The sequence below is a fragment of the Pelmatolapia mariae genome, linkage group LG17 (assembly GCF_036321145.2).
Source record: "Pelmatolapia mariae isolate MD_Pm_ZW linkage group LG17, Pm_UMD_F_2, whole genome shotgun sequence".
Lineage (NCBI taxonomy): Eukaryota > Metazoa > Chordata > Actinopteri > Cichliformes > Cichlidae > Pelmatolapia > Pelmatolapia mariae.
The window spans coordinates 12,981,102-13,003,657 of NC_086242.1; the positions used below are offsets into that span (position 1 = coordinate 12,981,102).

Consider the following 22,556-nt stretch of genomic DNA (forward strand, 5'->3'; position numbering starts at 1 on the left):
GAGTGCTGGTCAAAGCCCAGAATTGCTGAATAAACACAAATGTTCTGAATGTCGCATGGTGTTGGTGCATTATTGGCGGGTTAATTATGCTAATTTAATCTTACACAAGAGTGGGCCTTTTTGAGTAATAAGCTTATTGCAGTAGGATCTTACAGGTTTTGATTCATATAGTGAATGGGTGGGCAACTCCAGGCCTCGAGGGCCGGTGTCCTGCAGGTTTTAGATGTGTCCTTGATCCAACACAGCTGATTCAAATGGCTAAATTACCTCCTCAACATATCTTGTACCTCTCCAGAGGCCTGGTAATGAACTAATCATTTGATTCAGGTGTGTTGACCCAGGGTGTTATCTAAAATCTGCAGGACACCGGCCCTTGAGGCCTGGAGTTTGACACCCCTGTGTTAGAATATTGCCTCTTGTGAGAAGCAAGGCAAGAAAGGCGAAAAAAATAAAATAAATAAACAATCAAATATGGCATTGGACAGTACTCAGAGAATACACCTGAAAAGTTATGGGAAATCTCAGATTTTTTCAAATCTTATGCTAATAGATGTAGAGACCGAGAACCTCAAGAATCCCCACTACTATCATGGGGACCTATGTAGATTTATTTTAATGTTTTTGGTGTTTTTTATGTAACAGTTTTGCATATTTTTGAACCATATTTATACAAACAAACACTTTTATATAGATAAAAAGTAACCTACATAAACAAATTAAACTTAAAAACAATATTTTATTGGCATTTTCAGAAATAAAATGAAAATAGATTGACTAACTTGAATAATTTTTGCATGTGTTTTCACACCTTAGGTTCACTAAAATTGAGACGTGGGATTAGGAATCTCTTCTGAATATTAAAATGTATATCGTCATCATGCTATGATATAAAAAGCTCTTTGTAAGCCCTTTTTAAACTGTGAATTTGTGTGAACTGGGAAAATATTTTAAATCAAATTATTTTTAAAAGATCATCACACTTCAAAACAATCTTCTAGAAATTGTACAATTGAAATGAGCAAGGTGGCGTGATATTGGGCTGATATGGTACAGGCGATAACTGCAAATATTGTTGTCAAATTACAGCATTTCACAAAGGCATTAGACCACCTGTCAGAAAAACAAGAAAATATTTCAGAAAGGAACTTTAAACTAAACACTACTGAATCCACTGAATTGAATTCATGTTTTTATAGCAGTTTGATTGTAGATATGGTGCTGTTTAGGACTGCTTCACTGCCTCAGGGGCCAGGCAGCTCACAGTTGATATGAATTCTGAAACCATAAAAAACATAGCTGAAGAAAATGTAAAGATCTTGTAAACTATGTTGAGCAAATCATTCAAAAGGATAATAATTCAATGCAATTTTCATGTGTTTTCACTGTCAATTTAATGACTCTATAAAAGGGGTTTCTTGCCCAAATACTTAACAAATTGAATAATGGGATGCACTTCATCACCTCATAGGTGTATTGTCTTCAGTTTGTCTCCTAATTCTGTTCTGGATCATAAGTTGCTTGTTTGGTTGTAACAAAGTAATCCTCAAAAAAAAAATCATCACATGTCAATTAGCTTCTAGAAATATATGATTAATCATCTGCAGTCATTACAGCATTTCATTTAACCACTGAATGATTATGAATGGACTGCTAAAATGCCAGACAATTCCCAACTGTAGTTCCTATACTTGCTGTAAATCTCAGGACACTGTGCCGTTAGTCACTGAGTAATGCTATGTATGCCCAAGGACTCTAAAACATATAAAGTAAACAACAACATATGCAAAGAGTTGTTACAGTTTCAGTATGGATTTCACACAGTAGGGATTTTAAAAGGCTTTAAATGACATGATGCAATATTGTGCAAACATAATCCTGTCTTTCTTAACGAGCATTAACATTTGAAATATTGACTCAATGAGATAAAGAGTGCACGTGTGTGTGTGTGTGTGTGTGTGTGTGTGTGTGTGTGTGTGTGTGTGTGTGTGTGTGTGTGTGTGTGTGATTTTGGCCACTAGTGACTCATTATTCACCACTTCCTGGACTGTGTGTGCTTGTGTGTGTATTTGTGTGTCTAGCTGCTTTTGTCAGCCCAGCTGTCGCAGTGCTCCGGCTTTGTGTTTGTCATCTCTGTTTTCCTACATGAAACTTATCAGATATACAGTATATGTATACAGAGGGGGAGTGCACATTTGATTTCTTGCTCATTATAACTCTATCTCCCTCTGTCTGTCACATTTAGTCCCATTCAGATATAGACAACAACAGCAGTGCCTCAGAAAAAGACCGTTTTCATTGTTTTTGTTGTTGTTGTTTTTTTTTTTTTTTTAAATTGCTTTACGTTGGTCAAATTCTGCTTTTTAATTGAATCAGCAACAGTAGCTATCTCAGTGTGTGAGTGTTTCGGTCAAAATCACTGCCTCTGCTCCGTCACGCTTCAGGAAAGAGCTAAAGTAAGCACCATTCAACTAGTTATTGTTGTGATCCGTAAATAGTTATATGTAAAGCCAAATCGCTGACAATCAAAATGGTAACCTTTCTTTTGAAACATACAGCAAATCAGTGAGTGGCTGTAAGTGTGTCCATGTGCAGAACCGTCACATCAACTTTCCAGCTGGGTACAGCTGTAATTGGGAGTTGTTTGCAGCCAGCTGGCACACAGATAGCATGGTCGGCTGGAAGAGTTTGCTGCTGGAGAGATGAGCTGTCAAACCAGAACACAGCAGTGGATCAGCACCAGTCTCTAACAAGTCACTTCATGCTAAGTTAGTATATTGGTGAGAGTGATGTCTTCTCTAAAAGACCAGAGTTGTGTAGATAGGGTTAATTTGTCAACTTGCATGCACTCACTGTACAGTTGTTTTCCTTCTGGTGCCAGTGTGTGTGTGTGTGTGTGTGTGTGTGTGTGTGTGTGTGTGTGTGTGTGTGTGTACGGGTTCGTACTATCCTGGTGGGGACCAAAATCTGACTTTTACTATCCTGGTGGGGACTTTCTGCACCGTGGGGACCAAAATCCAGGTCCCCTCGGGGTTGAAAGCAATTTTCACACTCAAAATGCGGTTTTACTGTCAGGGTTACAATTAGGTTATGGTTAGGTTTAGGGTAAGGGTTAGGGTTAGGCATTCATTTTTAATGGTTAGGGTTAGGGTAAGGGGCTAGGGAAAGCATTATGTCAATGGGATGTCCCCACGAGGATAGCAAACCAGACTGTGTGTGTGTGTGTGTGTGTGTGTGTGTGTGTGTGTGTGTATCTGTGCAATATGTGCAAATGTATGTCCTCTCTCACCACTTTTTTCTCACCACTCTCCTCCTGGCTCCCTACAGGCTGAGCAGGATAGATCTGACTAAAGTGCTGCCAGTCACAACAGCAGATGCTCATGTTTCCTCTGCTCTCCCGTGCCTCCCTACACATCAGTGAGATGGCAGGTGTGTGTGTGTCTGTGTGTGCTGTCCTGGCAGTACTAGATGCTCTAATCAGGCTGCCAGGAGCGTGTGTCAGTAAAGCAAGCATGTTTACACAGTACATCTCTGTGTGGTGCTTACAAAATCACAGGAGTTTCAGAGCACAATATTTAATCCGGTGTTCTTAGATCACAGACAAAGGATAAAAAAAAAGAGAGGATGTATGAGTGACTCAGTGATTAAAAGAGTTTACATACATTAACTGCAATTTTCTTCTGCTTTAAACTCTTTCCATTGCTTTCTATACCCCACCCTTACTACGACATATAAAGACTCATCTCCATCAGGCAAATCATCCTTGCATTAAAACATAATGTGAGGTGTTATTGATCAGTAGAGAGCTTCTTCCACATTTATCCTCCAACAGTGTGCTAAAGATAGCAAGCCTGACTAAAACAAATAGAAAAAATAAGCTATAAATCCACAAAGTTCTTGTTTGGAGTTGTTGTTGTTTTTGGGCAAAGTTCACATATTATTTGTCATTCTTTTGAGGCCAGCTCAGTTTATACATGCCAGAATGTTTATAGCTCACATAGTTCATGGGTGTTTATTGCTCTGGGTCCTCAGAAATTACATTTTTGTAGCATAACACATTCAGTTTGCCTCATCATCTAGTGACATCAGAAGGAGATTTAAGGAATTACAGAAGACATGACTCATTTTCTCCGAGCAGAAGAAAAACACGTGCAAGCGCACACAGTCTGTGTCCAAGCATTCAGTGGATTTATGAGAGGGCTGTTGTGAAGTGGTCACTTGACGCTTGTTAAACATTTTTTTCTTTCTAATTTGCTAAATGTCAGCAATGTAGTGCCAATTTGAATTTAGCATTTTGGCGCATATATCAGTAAAACTCATATTCAGTAGCATGTCTGTCCTAATGAATTCACCTGCATTTGACTGTCCCTAAGGCATGAAGCTACATTTTCATTATCTTCTCACTAACGCAACAATGTTCCCATTAGTCTTGCTAAAAGAAATTTGCTCATATTGTATATTTCTATGCCAGCTTGTTAGCAAATTCTTATTTCAACATCTTCTCATTGTGTATTTTAAGATAACTGGTGTTGCATTTTTTTATGTACTGTTTGACATGTGTTTATGTTGCACTTTGAGCAGTAAATTCTAAAAAACCTTTAACTGCTTAAAGGTGTAGAAAGACACTGCAAGGCTGTGGATTCAGTGTGCAATACAAATACACTTCTTCTTCTTTTTTATTACTAAGTTATTATACTGTGTTGTGTTGTTTGTGTTGCGTTGTGATGTGTCGTATCGTGTCGTGTTGTGTTATATGTAGTGCCGACATAGGACAGTTTTCCAATTTCATTGTACTATTGTACTATGTATAACTGTGCAATGACAATAAAGAGTTATCTTATCTTATCTTATCTTATCTTATCTTATCTTATCTTATCTTATCTTATCTTATCTTATCTTATCCAACATAAAAGAGAAGTGGAAGAAACAGCTGGGCACTTTTGACCCCTTCACCTCTTGATATGCTGCTGAGATCCTTATAAATGCCTTTTTCTGTGCCCATGTGTTTATGTGTGTACAGCTGCTTGAAATTCAACCTGGCACCTTTAACAACTGGGTGAAAGGAGTCAAAGATAGGTCAGCAGGCCTCACCTGCAGGGAAATACCAAGTAAAACGATAGTAAATACAAATGCCTGTGAGCAGGTATCTCTCCAAACCATCATAGATGCACATTATGCTCTGCATTCTGGCATCATCATTTCCTTTTACAATTATTTAAATAATTACTATAAAGTAGATAAAAAAGTCTAAACTTGTGTGGTGTAAAAAAAATGACACAAATCATTTCAGAACATTTTTCCACTTTTAATAAACTGTAATCCATAGCTTTTAATTAAAAAACAAATATTTCAGAGGAAGGAATAAGATCAGTATGCATAGCCTTTTTATTTTGTTGGAGCATCTTTTGATTGTGATATAGCAGTCAGTCTTTTTGGGTAGGAATTAGCATGCCGCATCTTAACTTGGCAAAAATTTGGCCACTCTTCTTTGCAGTATTGCTCCAAATCTGTCAGAGTGTGAGGGCTTCTCCTGTGCACAGCTCTATCCAGCTCATTTCACAGATTTTCAGTGGGATTCAGGGCTGGGCTCTGGCTGGGCCATTCCAAAACTTTAATCTTCTTCTGGTGAGGCCAGATTTGGATGTTGATTCAGATATATGCTGTGTGTCATTGTTCTACTGAAAGATAAAATTCATCATAATCGCCTGCTTTCTAGCAGATGCCTGAAGGTTTTGTATAAAAACCGAGTGGTATTTGGAACTGTTTATAATTCCATCTACTTTGATTAAAGCCTCAGCTCTAACTGTGATCGTGCATAACGTCATGCATGTAGTTGTCTGGCTTCCTGACCAGTATTTTTGGTTTCAGTTCAGTTTTGCAGAGATGTTCATACTTGGAAATGTAGTAATTCTTCAATTGTTGATGACTGTCTCATACCTTTCAGGAATAAGATCCCTTTGATGATTTTGTAAGCTCTTTGCATGCCACAGTTGTGCTGTGACATGCAAATCCATAAATGTGAGGAAATATCTACGTGGTTGGTTAATTTTGTATGCTGTCATATCCCCACTTATGAGCGTGTGCACACTTACTGTATGCAACCACATTACTGTTGTGTTGTTACATGAACATCTGTGCATGGTTAAGTTGAGCAGCTGCATGCTGTATGTGTTTAAGTATTGAACACTATGTTTTCTTAGTAACGTGTGAGCAGGTATGCTGGAATGAGTTCCATTCACCTGCTGTGACTGATATCCAGATTTACCTGATGTGAATGTGATGAAAATGCTTTGCAAATTGCTTTTGTGCGGACGACAGAAATACACACAAAGCCCTTGTCTTCTTATCATGTTTCATTCTTTCGATAATGCTTGGAGCTGAAAAGGGAGTGCTTCCACAGTAAATGGCCATCTGTGGGTTTGTGACCACAGAAACGACACACAAACTGATTTGTCTTTGCACCATTAGTGACCTGACTGGATACTGACAGGATATTCCCATTAAGTCTATGCAGCCTGGTTGCCACTGGCAACTAGAAACAAAATCTACAAAGGCACTGTGTGTTTGTGCATGTGCAAATAAAAAGACCAGAATGACCCCACTGCCAAGGCTCATATACCTCAAAGGGCGGGGGGGGGGGGGGGGGGGGGTTGTGTGCATGTGGATACATGGAGAGTCATAAAAATAAACTTGTCTAACAGAGCAATGATGGCTGACAGGAACATTGTATACATATTTTCCCTATAAGTAGCCCACATGCTGTGTATTGAAGCTATACCGAAGCCTTTTTTCCCCCCCTACCATAACTGCACAGACATAGCGATAGCGCATTTTCACCTTTGCTCCCGCCATCTCTTAATGCTGCTGCTAAATTTCCCCCTAATGAGACACAACCAGAGCGTGGTTTGCAATTCTTTCAGCCTCCAGAAAGCATAATGGGGTACGGAGCATAAGCATAACTAGTAATGTGAAGTCGGATCTGTGAGCAGCTGCTACTTTTTCTGCTTGTTTTATCTAATTTCTTTCTTTCTTTCTTTTTATGGACATTGATATTTTAAATCAGCAGAGGCTTTTTTTCTAGCTTTCCAGTAACATGTGCAATATTTGGTGCATGTTCATGCTTCTTACTTGTGTTTTGATATGAAGTTCTGTCTACTACCAGGAAAATGTGGGGCCAATTGTTCAACGATAACAGAACAAGTGCTTTTGTTTTACTTGGTAGCTAATGGCAACTCTCCCAAATAGCTAAAATGATGTGTTGCGACTTTAAAGTTTGTCTCGTTATCTGTGATTTCCATTAGACTTTTGTCCCTTGCATAAAAAGATCAGCTCTATGTAATATATCTTATTGTATGGCTACAAGGATATTAGCTATCTGGTGTTATATTCAGTAATTTTGTTTAAGTGATTCCAAAATTGTTCCTCTTACTGCCTAAATCGTGTTTGAAGCTTGATTTTGCCACACAAACACTGTGACTAATATCCCATCCTGGGATTCACAGTCAGACTTTGTGCTGCCTCGCCGATTCTTGCGACTGTCGTGTTTAATTTTACTGCAAAATTATATTATGGAATGAGAAGAGGAGTGGGTTGATACAGTGAATTAATTTACTCCTTTGCCCCCATCAGATTACTTGCCTATTTTGTGTGTGTGTGTGCGCGCGCGCGTGCGTGCGTGCGTGCGTGCGTGTGTGACTTGAAACTCATAGCGACATACACAAAAGCAGAAAGAGCTGGATTTCATATTTCCCAAGGGCAGTTAATAATACAGTGAATTTCTGGACCATGTACAGATTAAAAACTGGGACCATTATAAACCCATTAACCTAGTCATTATGATCAGATCTCGGGAGAAGATGGAAGGTGGGTGTCTAATTTTAGCACAACATGGTGTCAATGGTTCTAATTCATACCTGAAGGTATTCGAGGGAAATGTGGTATTTTCCCTTGAATACACTCTGGCTAAGAATCATATGAAATCTACTGCATTTAATTTTTATGATCACCATTTCTCTAGCTGACTTACTTGTAGTTTTTTCGTTGCCACCTTAGAGTCAAAAGAATTCAGAGGTTTTTATAATATTAAAATGGTCTTACATAATGTGTTTTTCTCTTCTACTCTCCTTCTGTCTGTATTCTTTTAGAGGCTGGCAACAGAAGCAGAAACGCGTCAGATGGAACACGTGTGGCAGGACGAGAGCGACGTGAGTGAGCGGCCAGGGCATGATCTATCTAATATGTTCATTAACATGGCTGTCTACATACAGATCAAGTGGTTCGATGAACTCCATATGTAGGGGAGGTGCAGGGACATGTGATTCATAATCCTTATCATAATAATTGGAAGGAAACTCTAATTAAAATCACAATAGGGCTATAATGACTGTATTGATTGAATTTTATCATTTTACTTAACAGGTGGAAACTACCAAGCATGGTTATGATGAACAGGTGCACACGCACACACTTATACGCACACAGCGATTGCTCTCTAGTAATCTTAGTATTACTTACAGCATATAATAAGAAGACTGTGTTTACTCATTGAATTGAATTAAATTGCTTTGCCTGAAAGCACGCCCTGTGTTTTAGATCTAACTTTTTCATAATAAATGGAAATTATAAATTTTATCTCCTCCAGCCATTTTACAAATTAAAAATGACGTTCTTGTACATTTTATAGTGGGGAGATTTTGGGGGGGAAAAAAATCAACTTTGTCATTTATCCAGTAAGATTTAAGCACTGCTTATCAGGTCTTAATCACATTTGTCCCTTAAACATTATTCAACATTATATTTTCAGATTATTCAATGCCTTGCATACTTTGTTGAGCTTTGAAAACAGAGAGTGAGATATGGATCTCTGGGGATTGATTTATTTATGATATTACTCACTGAGTTCGATATCCTTTTGGCCCTTTATGTTTGGCTAGCAAATGTAATTATTTTGGAGATAATGTGACAGGGTTTCTTGAACAAATCAACCAAAGCAATATAAAATATTATTAAGCTAAGAGTCATGCAGAGTTTATTGCATCTATTCACTGTACAAACATCATGCATTGCAGTTATGTGGTAAACAAAAGGTGATTGCTTCATACACCTCAGCCCAATTCAAGTGAAGCTGCCTCAGGATATCCTTTGACAATGTGCTTGTCCCCATGTGAACCTGTGGCTCTTTAGTGTACTTGTCTGTGTTTAGCATTCTTTAGCATTAACAAGAGGTTAATATAATACTCTGTGCAGATTCTGTGTACATCATTCATGTCTTCCCTTTGGACTTGTCAGTAAGACTTGTCTATTATTTGTAATATTACTATAAAGTATTTTAACATAGGATGTGTGTATTGCATAATCGGTTAATTGTCTGTCAATTCTATGATTTGTGCTTTTCAGGACATAATAAAAATGATCTTGTCTATACCAAGTCCAGAAACATAACAAAAACACATATTACACCATGCTGTTATCTATTTAACAAAAACGAAGCCAAAATGCAGAGGAAGCGTGTGGAAACACCAAATACACAATAGAAGCTAAGAGCTACTTTAGCAGTTTTAGCATTAGCAGCTAAAGTTGCTAAAGCTATAAATTAATCGTTTTCTGTATGACTTTGTGTGGAGGAGGTTTGGCCTACTCTTCATCCCAAGTTTCCTTCAGTTCATTGAGGTGTGTGGACTAAATTTATTCACAACTCTGTTAAGGTCCCACCATTTTAAAATGAGGTGAGGTCTGTACTTTGACTGGGCTATTGCAACACCTTGATTCTTTTGTTTTTCAGCCATTCTTTTGCTTGGGATCATTGTCCTGCCGAGCTTTAAGCCACTGGGCAGATTGCCATTTGACTCTGAAATACTTTTGTATGCTGAGGAGTTCATGGTTGACTTAGTGACTGCCCAAATTGTCACCCATGCTTGGCAGTCTGTATGAGCTGTTTGTGCTGATGAGCTTTGGTTCTCACCAAACAAGGTGCTGTGCATTATAAGCAAATGTCTTCATGGCTTCTTATTGGCATTTTGTTACAGTAACACACCTAAATGTTCCAGACCAGGTGTACTTTTTTCTTTACACACTCCTTCTGCATTTCGTCTTTTTTACTTAATTTTTGTTAAATAAATAATGACATGGTGCGATATGTCCTGATGCGTAAAGAATTGACAGAGAATGTACTTTTACCATGACTGTTGCCACCAAACAACTGAAACAAAGGTTTCTTTCTTTTCATAGCAAGACATGAAAAATATCATCTTAATGTGATAATAGTAAATTTATTGAAATAGCAAGTGGAGCATTGTGTGTGGTGTGTGTTTGTGTGTGTATGTGCCTGTGTCTTCTCTGTCTGTCATCTTTGGTAACTGGGTCAGTAATGCTGGACACCTCTTCCTGCTGACACTTGAAAGCTAGTGCCAGCTGCAGTAAGAACAGCACATTTGCATGTGTCAGTGCATCATAATCATTTTAACCCTTTTGCTGTTGTTCGTGTTTGCATTTGGTATTCGCTTATCGCATTGATATACTTCATGTAAGAATAGGATTAAAGTCCCAAATTTCATGCAGCTTAAAATGTAAATATAATGCTTTACGACCTACCTGAGAAAACAAAGGTCGCCTTTTATGACAGTTGACAGACCGTAGTGATGGAAAGCACCATGACTGGTGGGAACAGATGATGTTCAAGTTTTTTCTAAGTGGATAGCACATTAAATGAGTCATTTGGTGTTTGAAAATGTAAAAATGAACTGCAGGTGTACCTGGTGAAATGAGATGCAATACATTAGTAAGCATATGCATATTCAGATAAGATTTAGATCATACACACTGTGATTTGGCAATCACATACACATTTGTTATGTATGTATTCACTTTTTGGTCCTTATGCTCCCTTCATCTCCTTTGCCTGTCTCACACATTTATTGTTCTTGCACACAGTTTTCTCCTTTGGGAGGTATGATGGTGTGACCTTAATGTGCAAATTGTCTGCACTAACATCACCTGACACAAAACATCATGAGACAGTTTGCTGTTATTAACTTGTGTGTATGCGTGTGTTGTGGCACACTTTGCACATATAGTTGATCTCATAAGTCTTCTGGTATATTGCAGCAGTCAAAGCAGAAAAATGGAGAGCAGATGTTTGTGTTTGGCACAGTTTGCCCTGCTTGTGTGTGACATAATTACAAACTCTTTAAGCTAACACAGCAGTGTTAGTGGCAGGAGCAGTTGCTGTCCTGTTGGCGTGCCACTTCAGAGGTGGTATGCAGGTGGTTGGAATCAGTGAACCATCTCTGTGGCTCCGGGGCATTCTTACGTCAACAGATAGGCTAGCTCGTTATCACCCTGCTAGCCCGTGTACCGACAGCAAGCCCAGCAGTGTAAGAGCAAAACAACACCACTTACTTCACTGCTGCTCAGTATCAGACGCAAACTCACTTGCACTGCAGGGGGAAGTAGCAGGTGCAAGTTAAAGAGAGATTCAGATGCTCTGTTATGGTTTTTGAGACTACCTTTAGCATTTTATTTTTTTTAAGTTTTGTTCATCTGCTTACTGTTTCATGTTTTTAGGTTGAACATTAGTTATTGAGTTCGATTAAGCTGTTTGGCGATTAGACTTCAGTGACCCATTGTTGCAGAATGGAATCCCAGTGGTAACAGGAATTAGGATAGGACCCTTAATTTTTTAACTGAAATCTTCCACTCTTTGTACTTTGTGTAGAAATAGGACATTCATGCTCTCCTGATGATAAACCTTTTCTGTTTTGGACACTGAAATACACACTTTCTACTGCTGTCAGTGACAATTCGTTAGCCGCTTGTACACTTAATTGTACACTTACTTTTAAACTTAGGTCCTCCTGCGCCAGAGGGCGCATTGGGCAGCAAGGGATCGCCAACGAGCTCGGTTTGTAGCCACATCTTCAGTCTCGTCCAATGTAACATTGACCGCTTTCAGGTCCTCAGTGAATGACCGTCTCCACGTCTGTTTTGGTCGTCCGCGGCTCCGTGACCCCCGGGCGGGTCTCCACGACATGGCTATCTTTGGTAATCGTTCCGGATGTTGGCAAAGAATGTGACCGGTGAAACGAAATCGTCGCTCCAATACCATGTCCGCTAGGGGTCTTGAGGCGGTGCGCTGAAGGACCGCCTCGTTGGTAACATGATCTCGATACGTAATCTTGAGAATCCATCGGAGGCCGCGCTGATGGAAAACATTCAGTCGTCGGGTGATTGTTGCCGTCGACTTCCATGTTTCACTCGCATAGATAGCCATTGTTACGACTATCGTACTGCACTGACATATACCAGTGTGTACTCCAGGTAGTGCACAATGTGGCAAGACTGTTGGGATTAATAAGGAAACACCACACCCATCAAAGCAAGGCCATCTGTGAGGGTAATCTTGGTAAAACACCTTTTCAGATTTGGACCAGCGTGAGACACTTTGTTTCAATCTAGTATTAATATAATAGATTAGACTAAGAGTTTGTGTATTTCTTGTCATGCTTTTGTTGACATTTTCCTGTATCTGATTTCGTGTTCTTGCAGGTCGAGAAAATCAATTACTACAATTCCAAAGACGGCGTAAGTACAACTTGAGCAATTTGATGTAATGCTAATTCTCCAGTAAAAACCTACAAGCCATCCACATCAAGCAGCCTTGCATTGTTACAATGGGGAAAAACTGATTTGAGTTTTTATTGTAGCCTTTAAGAACTGTAACACTTTAAAATTTATGCAAACAAATCTCTGTTAGTACAGATTTGTGCATGCCGCAAAAGCTATTTTTGTGCTTATGCTAAGATTTGACTCGTGTTTATAAGACAGGGGTTTTTTTTTTGTGGATTAGGGCCAGTTCATGTTTAGGGCCCAACACAAACAAATGAGTGTGCATCATGCATTTAATGCCTCTCCTGGCCTTGGACATCATTTGTCTGCTTTGATAAACATGTTTCGACATCTAATTCCTCTCCACAGCCCCAGTGGGAAAGAACCACACACCCACTGCACACTAATGTCACTCTCTGTTTGACTCTCCCCTTTCTATCTGTTTCTATCTAGATACTGGCATTTATCTATCACTGCATAATATTTAGCATACATTATCCATTACAAGAAGATACTACACGTACTATGCAGTAATTTTGTGTACACACATGTGCACACACAATAAGCCAAAAATGTGTTCCATGTGATTTTAAAACATCAAATTCTGCTATTCTTCTTTATTTTCATGTGTAGCTCAGTGGGATAGAAAGTGAGTCAGATACAGAAGGGAAGAAAGAAGGAAATGAGAAGAAGAGGATCCCATACATTCCCGGGGATTTCAGTTTTGACCCGGACTTCAAACGAGACGTCTCCTACAACACAACTGCCGTCCACATCCCAACGGACATATATGAAGGGTGTAAGTTAAAAAAACACACACACACACTTTCTCTCTCTCTCTTTACCTTTCGTCACAATATGTGCAATCTACAGTACTCAGGATGTGACCTCATCCTTCCAGTGCTGTCTGCACTGTGTAGACAGTTCAACACCAAGGCTAAACTATTCTTGTCTATATATAACCCAAATGCTAACCTCCCAGTGGTCAGCAGTCTGTAGCTCCCACTTTACCCTGGTCACCAGCTGCTCCTTTCCCTCATGTCCGCGATGGCCCCACTGACCTCTCAACAGTTCCACAGAAGGTCTGTAGTGATTGGCCTTTGGCAGGATGCTTTGTATTTGCCTGAAGCTGTTCACAGCTATTGACCGTGTTTATCAGTAATCTTTCAGTATCTTCCTTCAAGGGTCTTAGTTTACTCTAATGTTCACACCATAGAATTATTAAGTGTGCCTATGCAAAAGCACACTTCTTATTATTGCCTAGAGGGAAGGCCCCAAATTTTGTGTTGCGCTGGCCGTTGCACTCTGCTTGTATGTCATTTTTTTGCGTCCATTCTACATGACGAATCATGGCACTATTTTTGCGAAATTTGCAAAAAAATTGCAGTTCTTTCTTCAAAAGTGCACCAACCCAGGCCAATTTGGAGTCCCCAGCACAGAGTTGGAAAACAGAATGGTCGGGTCATTGATCATACTAAATTTAGCTTGCTGTAATTAAATGTAGCAATTTTAGCTATAAACTATTTTAGAGCTATATAACTGAAGTTTGATCTATTAGGGCCTTACAGTGTCAAGTACAAAATGGGCATCTACCGTGTAATTAATGCCAGCATCAAGGTAATCACTTTTGTGTGCATCTGCAAACTACGGTATGTTTAATCTTTGTGATAGGTTAATATAGAGTTTAGAGGTTTGTGTTTATTTATATCAAGGTGTGTTGATTGATATTTCCTTAAAAACATTGACATGATCCTTTGAATGAAATTTCAAAGTAACAACAAAAAGACTACATTAATACAAAATACAGTATTAGACACTGCTGAGTATAATGACTGGACACTGGTGCACACAAATATATAGCTATAAGCATGCCTGTACATACATGTGCATAGAAATACTTACATATAATCTATACTCCATATAGATTATATGCGATGTAGAAACTATAAACTACATTAGGACATTTAGAATTAAGAGGACAGACAACATAAAGGGAAACTTGTCATTTGAGAAACTAACAGTGAATTAAAGGTCATAATTGCCTCACCATAATAATCTCAATGAACTCTGCTATTTCAGTCCAAGCTTTAGAAAAGCTTTTCATAGTCACACTTCATCACTGACTGCTGTTTAACATATCACGTTACAGTAATGTGTCACAACTTAATTACAAACTACATTAAACTACACATGATAGTAACATTTATCAGAACATTTAAATAACTTCTTCTAATCCAGGCATTGGTGCAGATTTAAACATTCATTATCAATTCCAGTAATGATCTTCTCTGTGGGCCTGTGGCTAAATTCGGTGGACTTAGTCACATGACTTTAATGCCCTTATACAGCGAGTCAGTCAACATATTAGACTATAAATGTGCACAGTGACGGGCCTCTGAGGCCTCTGACTGTGCAGACATTTTTGTCATAGCCAAATGGCCAAATGCACTCAGTTATTTTTACAAGCAGCAGTTACGATGATGAAAGGACAGAGAAGGGTAGGGGGCCTGCGTGGTAGGAGGGGATTGTTCTTAGTGTGATTCATTCAAATGTTTTTTGCTTCATTACAGTATTTATGGTCGTCTGACCTTCTATCTATTTCTAGTGGGACCATAAAACCCCAAATTACTTTCATGTTAATGTTAGTGTGACTTGAAAGCTACTCTGCTAACTCTGCTTATAGTATTACATAATCAATGGCCCTTAAACCTGTTGAATTGTGGGCTGGTTCTCAATTGAGATAGAACTGACTCCACACTGTTGTTGGTACTAACACCAGCAAAGAATTGGTGAGGAAAAGTACAAATCTGTGAATGTTAATTTTTGTTTCTAAATTAAAAACCTGACCTAATAGACTGCATTACCAATTACATTTAAGGTAATATTTTCAGCAATTTTCAGTAAAATACAGCTAAAAAAAATAACTTTTACCATTATAGGAGCAGGTGATGGAGGGTGGGGTCTGGGCAGAGTCCCTGTTAGCGCAGTAATAAAGCTGTGCTAGTGCTGTTGCTCTCTCTCTCCAAGGACAGGCTGCCACATTGCTGCCTCTCCTTCTGGGTAGTACTGTCAGAGTTGCTATGGCAATATCTGTGTGTCTTTGGGTGTGCATGTGTGTGTAGGAGGAGACACACACACACACTTAGACACGCCCCGATGTTCTATCTCGTTGTATGGAGGAAGGACTGGTAACTTGATTAGGGGACTTTGTCTAGACAAGGCTGGCGTCCTTGTGGCTTTTACTGATGCTAAAGGAGCGATGCATCATCCGACCCTTTAATTGCAATAGACTTTCTCCACAACCCCTACATCTTTCCATCACTTCCTCTTTTTCTTTTTCCTTTCTCTTTACTTTATGGTTTAGTTCCTTTTTCATGCCTTTGTGTGTACCTTCTCAGCTCTGTTTTTTTCTATGTCTTCCTCTTATTCCCTTCACCCCACCCTCTATCACTCTATCCTCTCTTCCCCATCCCTCGCTCTATTATATTAGGCATATTAATAGTGTGCTGTGAGGAGACAAATGCGCTACTGTCTTTCTCCTCTGCATTAGTCTTACTGATTGGAATCCATTCCACCCACTGCTCCAATGTGGGTGGTCAGACTGGGATTCATTATCATGTTTACGTGTGTGTGTGCATGCTTACCAGAAAAGGCTAGGTTTGTATGTGTGTGTGCCGTAAGGAGAAAGAGAGGAAGAAACACTTTGGGTGTGAGGGCTGTGTGTGTGCATATGTGTGTGTCACATCATATGCACCTACTCTACTGTATATGGATCATGTGTATGCATGTCTCCTCTCTCATTAAGCAGACTGGCATGAATGCGATGAGAAGAGATGAGAAGAGAGCATTGCGGCCTTGGCAGGAGATCCGAGGCTCGTCTGATGCCCGTTTGCATCAACGCTGTGTGGCACCTGTCAGCCCCAGACACACAAACTCTCTGACATGCTGAGATACTGTGACACCGTGTTTGCGTGTGTGTGTGTTATAGTTACAGCCCCTTTGGCAAAGCTCACAGCACATGAACTGATTTTCTTTTCTTTTTGCACTCTTGTGCCACTTGATGCACGTCCTAATTCATTTACGATGCTGGCAGCCAAAATCTGAGGTATCTTCATTTTCATCTCCGTCTCTCTCTGTGTGCGTATCCTTCCTTCATCTTCCTTCTCGTCTCACAGTCATTACATTAGTGCAGCTTTAAATTGTGTCCTTGCGAGAAGTTGGATGCCTTCCCGTGTTTTTTTTTTAATCAGCTGATAGGAGCATACATTTTGGATTCTCCCCCAAATGAGTAGCCAAACCGAGAAAGTTTCTTTCTTTTAATCCCACTTCACCTTTTCTTGAAAACTTCTAAGAAAAAAAGGAGACAGACATTGGTGTGTGTGGGTTTCTTTCTTCACAACCTCAAAATGTTTTTCCCGCAGATTCCATATTTCTTGTATCTGTGGTCCCAGGTCAGGTTATGCTTATACATAAATGTAATGTGTACAGAGAGTAATTTTACTTAGTATTTACTCAAGCGTGTTATCCATCTGGTCCACACACCACCATCTTTTTCAAAACTCATCCACTGGACTCAAAGTGAGACTTATGCATAGTCATTTTCTTTTTTTGTCTCTTTCTTTGATCACGTCATCTGATTGCAATGGCAAGGACAAGATGGAGATAGTCTGGCCAGTTCTTTGATTCAAGCATCACAGCTAAATAGATTAGAATGCAGTAGGTTTATCAACACAATCAGCAGGGTCTTTACAAATCATATGGAGTGGTTGTGATATCGCAGCTCAGAGATGGTACATAAGAGCAGCAAATAACCAGATGTTGTTGTTAAAGTAGGGTTACTTACTGCTAAAGTAAAGCACTGTGACAAAACAGGACAAGAAAAAATCATTGGAAACAGTCATGTGACAAACGTGTGCAGTCCTGTTACAAAGTATGCACAACCTGATTGAAATGTGGTGGGACCTTAAGATAGATGTGCACAAATTAATGTCAGCAAATGTCAGTGTTTAAAAAGAGTGGGACAAAATTCCTCAACATCAATGTGAGAGATGGATGGAAGCCATACAGAAAATGATTGCTTGAAAGTTATTGGTGCTTGAAGGGGTTCTACAAGCTATTAAATCATGGGGTGTTCTTAATTTTTCACAGGACTGAAAGAGCCTTGTGAAAACTTTCTTCTTTACATGCCAAACCAAGAGAATGAAACCAGCTTACTGCATAAATTACAAAAAAACACCAGTAAACCAAAACAGTTAAACTTCCTGCCCACATCAGACTACAGAGTAGGAACACCTCTATTTCTAGTTTGGTTTAACAACTAAGTGTGAGCCTGTGTAGTGTATGGCCCAGCCTGTGGCCGGTAAGACAGACAGGCTACATAAAAGTAAATCAGCAGAATGATGGCAGAGTGGAAAACAAATCGGATTATGGTTTACAAACATTTCTCTTAGTAGTAGAGAGTTCTTAATGACAAGAAGCATAGGAGGAGAAAACTGCTCACATTAGACTAATGGAGCACGACATCCATGCTCCATTTAATTGAGGCAGCAACAGGGTGGAGCCACTGATTAGCAGGATTGGTCATTGTACCTCTCCAATCAGTGAAGTCAGAAAAGTCAGGGCCAGTGTGTGCTTCTTTAATATTAACTGTACATTGTTCAGTTGTTCTGTGTAGTTTCTTCTTCAATATTGTTATATTATCAAGAAAAATACATCCTGGGTTTTGTACCCAGAGTTTTCTGTTTTGAACACAGTTTTGTGTTTGATATTTCCTATTTAACTTTGTAGTTTTCAGTTTAGATATTACGTTTGCTTCGGTTAGGTTGTGTTTTAATTTTGATTTGGTATTCATAGTTTTCTTTGTTAGTTATCCACAAGTTTTTCCTATCCTCCTATGTTCCCCTTGCCTCGTCTGTGTTTCTGTTATGTTTTCCGTGTTTGTCCAGTTTCATCTTTGGTCTGTGTACTTTGGTTCATGTGTTTTAGTCTCAGTCTCAGTGTTAGTTTCCTGTTTTATTTTGACAACCTCTTGTCCTGTGTGCTGTGCTCAGTTTTGCTTCCCCTCTTGCTCGTTAATTGAATCTGTTCACCTGCACCTGTCCCCCAGCTCATGTGTGCATTTAAGTCCTCTATCTCCCTCTGTTCCTTGTCACGTCGTTCTCTTATCCCCTCTAGCTGGGTGAGCCGTCTGTTTGGAGTCTGTCTCTCTTCTGTTTAAGTAATCCTGAGTAGCTGCATTTGTTTATCTGATGACCTGAAAACTCAGCAGCGAAGCTGCTTTCTAGCTTAGGCGTGCTCCCGAATCCTGCATTTCGGGTCCGATCCTGCTTTGCCTCACACAGCGGCGATGCCAGTGATGTGTGAATTGCTGCAAAAGGGATGTGTTTGTGCTTATGTCACAATCAGTTGTGAGTGGCAGGGACTGGAGGGCCCCCTTCTGATATGATGATTGCAGGTTCTCACCACATGAGTCCCCAGTGTAATTACTTTGAAACACATAGGCAGTTTGAGCCACCAGCTAGCTGATGACAGGGAACACCGCAGGGCATCGCTTGGCATTGCACCTTGTCGCTTTCTCCGTTCCTCCTGAAGCCAACACCCTCATCAGTCTATGCCAGAATCCTGCTTGATGTGTTATTGGAGGCATCTACCCACCATGAAGTGAATACTTTCAATTATCTTTTCCATAATCAGTTCCCATAACTTCTCTGGACCAAGAATCATTAATTTTTTTTATCTCCCACTCTCTCACACTTTTTATCTCCCATGTTTGAATTTGAATTGTGTGATTTATGAGGCTGCCATGGTTGTTGTCAAAGCATCCTTTCTGAATTAATTATTATCTGATTGGTCAGTAATTAATTATCTACAACAAGGACTGGTAGTTTTTTCCAGTGTAGCAAAAGTCTGGTGGCATACAAATAAGTCCTATACCAATTTCTGAGCTCAGAGCGCTTTTATTATGCATTTTATAAAGTTTTCACTGGATCAAATTGTATATAATCAAGAGAGCTAAACGGGAGAGAGAAGTTTATATCATAATACAGTTCTTGTGAATGGCAGTGGATGCAAACACACCACAGGATAACATATCTCAGTATCTCCACCTGACTAATAGAGCTTTCCAGAGTTTGCATTTTTGCTGTAATACTTCTCATTTCTTCCTCTGACCCTTTTGACCTCAAACCTTCTATTGACACGTCAGCACTGAGATGGATCTGTTTACTGTTTTCTGTTAGAATTTGTTCCAGTCTATAGCTGAGATTAAAGGACACTGCCCTGCAGTACCACAGTGTTGTTGCTAAGGGCTTGTCAGTGGTGCCTAATCTGCCCATGTGGGTTGTGTGAGCTCAACTGTTTGTGATATACTGTGTGTCTGCATCCATAGGATGCAGTGAATTGAATGAAATAATCAAGATGCTCTTTCCCTGTTATTTCAGCGTACAGCATGAGCAGCGTGAGGGCATAACAGTGCGTCTTATCCTGAGACTTCTTGTTAGTCATAGTGGAGAAACCAGCAGGAGTAATCCATTAAGGGCCACTTATCACTGGGACACAGACATTTCACTATAGTACCAAAGTGCCCCAAACTCCCTCTTTGTGGTACAAAGAATTACAGGGCTGGGTAAAACAGGCTTTTGTGAGGAAGGCAAGGATTTCTAGATTTTTTTTATACACATATAAATATATGTAATTGGAAAGTGGCTCATAGACTGCCAGCAACTGCAGGCAGGTTGAAGAGAGTCAAATAGAGCACCTCATATAAGATTTGCTATAAGATCCTCCGAGTTTGTCTTTGCCTGCTTCAACTGACATTATTATGTGTCTTTATGTGAGTTTGTGTATGTCCTGATTTGACTCCATAAAAGCTGAAAATGCTCATTTAGTTTAGAATTAAGTTTCAGAGTTACAGGTACATCACTCTAACTTTTCTTACATTTTAGCAGACAGCCTGGTGTCAACTGTTAACACGACTGCCTCAGCAAAGCCTTTATCTCCTGGCTGCCCCCTCTTTTATGCTGATGTTTTTTTCCTCTTTTAATTCAGTTGCTCTTAGAACAATCTCACTTTGTTGGAGGTATCTGCATAGACCACACAAGTATGAGTCATTTCAACAAGTAGCCCACGCTTCCAGGAAGACTGTGATTTTTTTGTATCTAAAAACATTGTCTGGGATTTAAGCCAGCATGAGCTTCTGTAGACCAACAGGTAAACAAAACAATGCATGTCCAGTCAGTGAGTACCTGGAAGATTTTTTTTTATTCCAGAAATACCAAATTGAATCATACTTTCCTTTTTTTTAACCTTCATGACTCTCCTGTCTTTGTTTACCTCTTTTTTGCTCCTCTGCTATAAAAAATGTTTTTAGAGCAAAAAACTAAAATATAAATCTCACTGAAGAAGCCAGACATCACTTTGAATATCAGTGAGGAAGCTTCCTCTTTGTCATCAGTGTCAGTAGACTAATACTGCCAAATGCAAGTGTGTTTGTGTGTGTGTGTATATCTGACTTTCAAGTGAGGTTTTTTTTTTCCAGAATTGCTTTTTTTGGGAGTAAATGCTTTCTGAAACGTCTTGACATTTTGTGCTTGTGTGATTTTTATGATTTTATACTTTTGCACAAGTATGACTCATTTCATCTTTATTTCTGTGTGTGCATGTGTTTGTCCATGTGTGTGTGTTTTTCAGCTACCATCATTCTAAATGAGTTAAACTGGACAGAAGCCTTGGAGGATGTTTTCCGGAAGAACAAAGAGGAAGATCCCTCTCTCCTCTGGCAAGTATTTGGCTCTGCCACAGGACTGGCTCGTTACTTCCCAGGTAAGCAGCCCAGCTTGCAATGGGGCTTAGACCTGCAACTATGTGACTATTTGGTGGTGAGTCAAGGGAACACAAAATTTCCACTAAAGGGAAATCATCTTACAGTCAAATGCATGCAAACCTGGCACAAATCGGGATGGGAAATAGGCAAAGTAATCATTAAATAATTGTTGTAAAACATATGCACTTGCAAGTGTTTCTTCTCTTTTTTAATACTTTACATAGGAAATTCCTGGTTCCTGTAAAAATAAATGGTGGCATCTTAAATGTCAAATTAACAGTTGCAAACAATAGTTGCAAAAAATGTATAAAGGTACAACTTTTTATGTCTTTATTTTATGTACACTGGGCATTTATATACAATACTTGAGTATAGAAAGTGTTGTTGTCGCCATTTCTCCTGAAACTACTAGAAGTCATGGGTTACAATTAATGCCCCTTCCTGTAAATAAGGGGAACACAAAGGTTGTTTAGTTTTGACAGAGACTGCTGTAACAGATCGGTGTGCTATCTCAACAGAGATCTTACAGGACGAATTAGGCATTTGCATAAGACCGTGGTTTTAATCAGTAGGAAACAGGACAAATTATCCACTAATGGCAGACAGGACTGATGCTTTTCTCAGTTGAAGTAGACATCATGCTGAGATCACACCACAAACACAACCTGCAATACTGAAAGAAGTGATAAAAAAAACTCAAGGGTAACAGCTTTTGAAATCTCTACAACTTGCTAAAATGTTTGTTCATGCCTCCACTGTAAGAAAAACAACAAAAAGGTATTAATAGAAAAACAACATGAATAAAACCACTGCTAACCAAACAGAAAAATTGCAATATATCTTAATTTTTCAAATTACATGTAGTTTAGTAATAATTGTGACTTCAATTAATATCAGTCCATATTCTCAATTCAGAAATTCTGGTAATGTTAGTAAGTTCACAGTTTTTTTAAAAGCACAGATTGATTTTGAATCATTCAAATCCTCTTTTGTGGTCTAAGGAAGAGTTTATCATTAGGGAATCCATAGCAAAAGACAGAGTCGCACAAGGACCAAGCACCAGGAGCATAAAACATACCAATATTATAAGACTTTGCTGTTTTATCACAGTGAGACTCCTCTGGCAATGTCACAG

General features: G+C 39.2%; 1 protein-coding gene across 2 annotated transcripts in view; it reads left to right on the forward strand.

Moving 5' to 3' along the window:
• The window catches only part of cacna2d1a (calcium channel, voltage-dependent, alpha 2/delta subunit 1a), a 103,383-nt gene that overhangs the window by 32,892 nt on the left and 47,935 nt on the right, over positions 1–22,556 (forward strand). For both annotated transcript variants that reach the window (XM_063500754.1, XM_063500755.1), the window contains exons 4-7: positions 8,142–8,201; positions 12,541–12,576; positions 13,234–13,399; positions 21,289–21,420. In XM_063500754.1, coding sequence (XP_063356824.1) covers positions 8,142–8,201; positions 12,541–12,576; positions 13,234–13,399; positions 21,289–21,420 — 394 coding nt within the window. The remainder of the gene's footprint in view (positions 1–8,141; positions 8,202–12,540; positions 12,577–13,233; positions 13,400–21,288; positions 21,421–22,556) is intronic.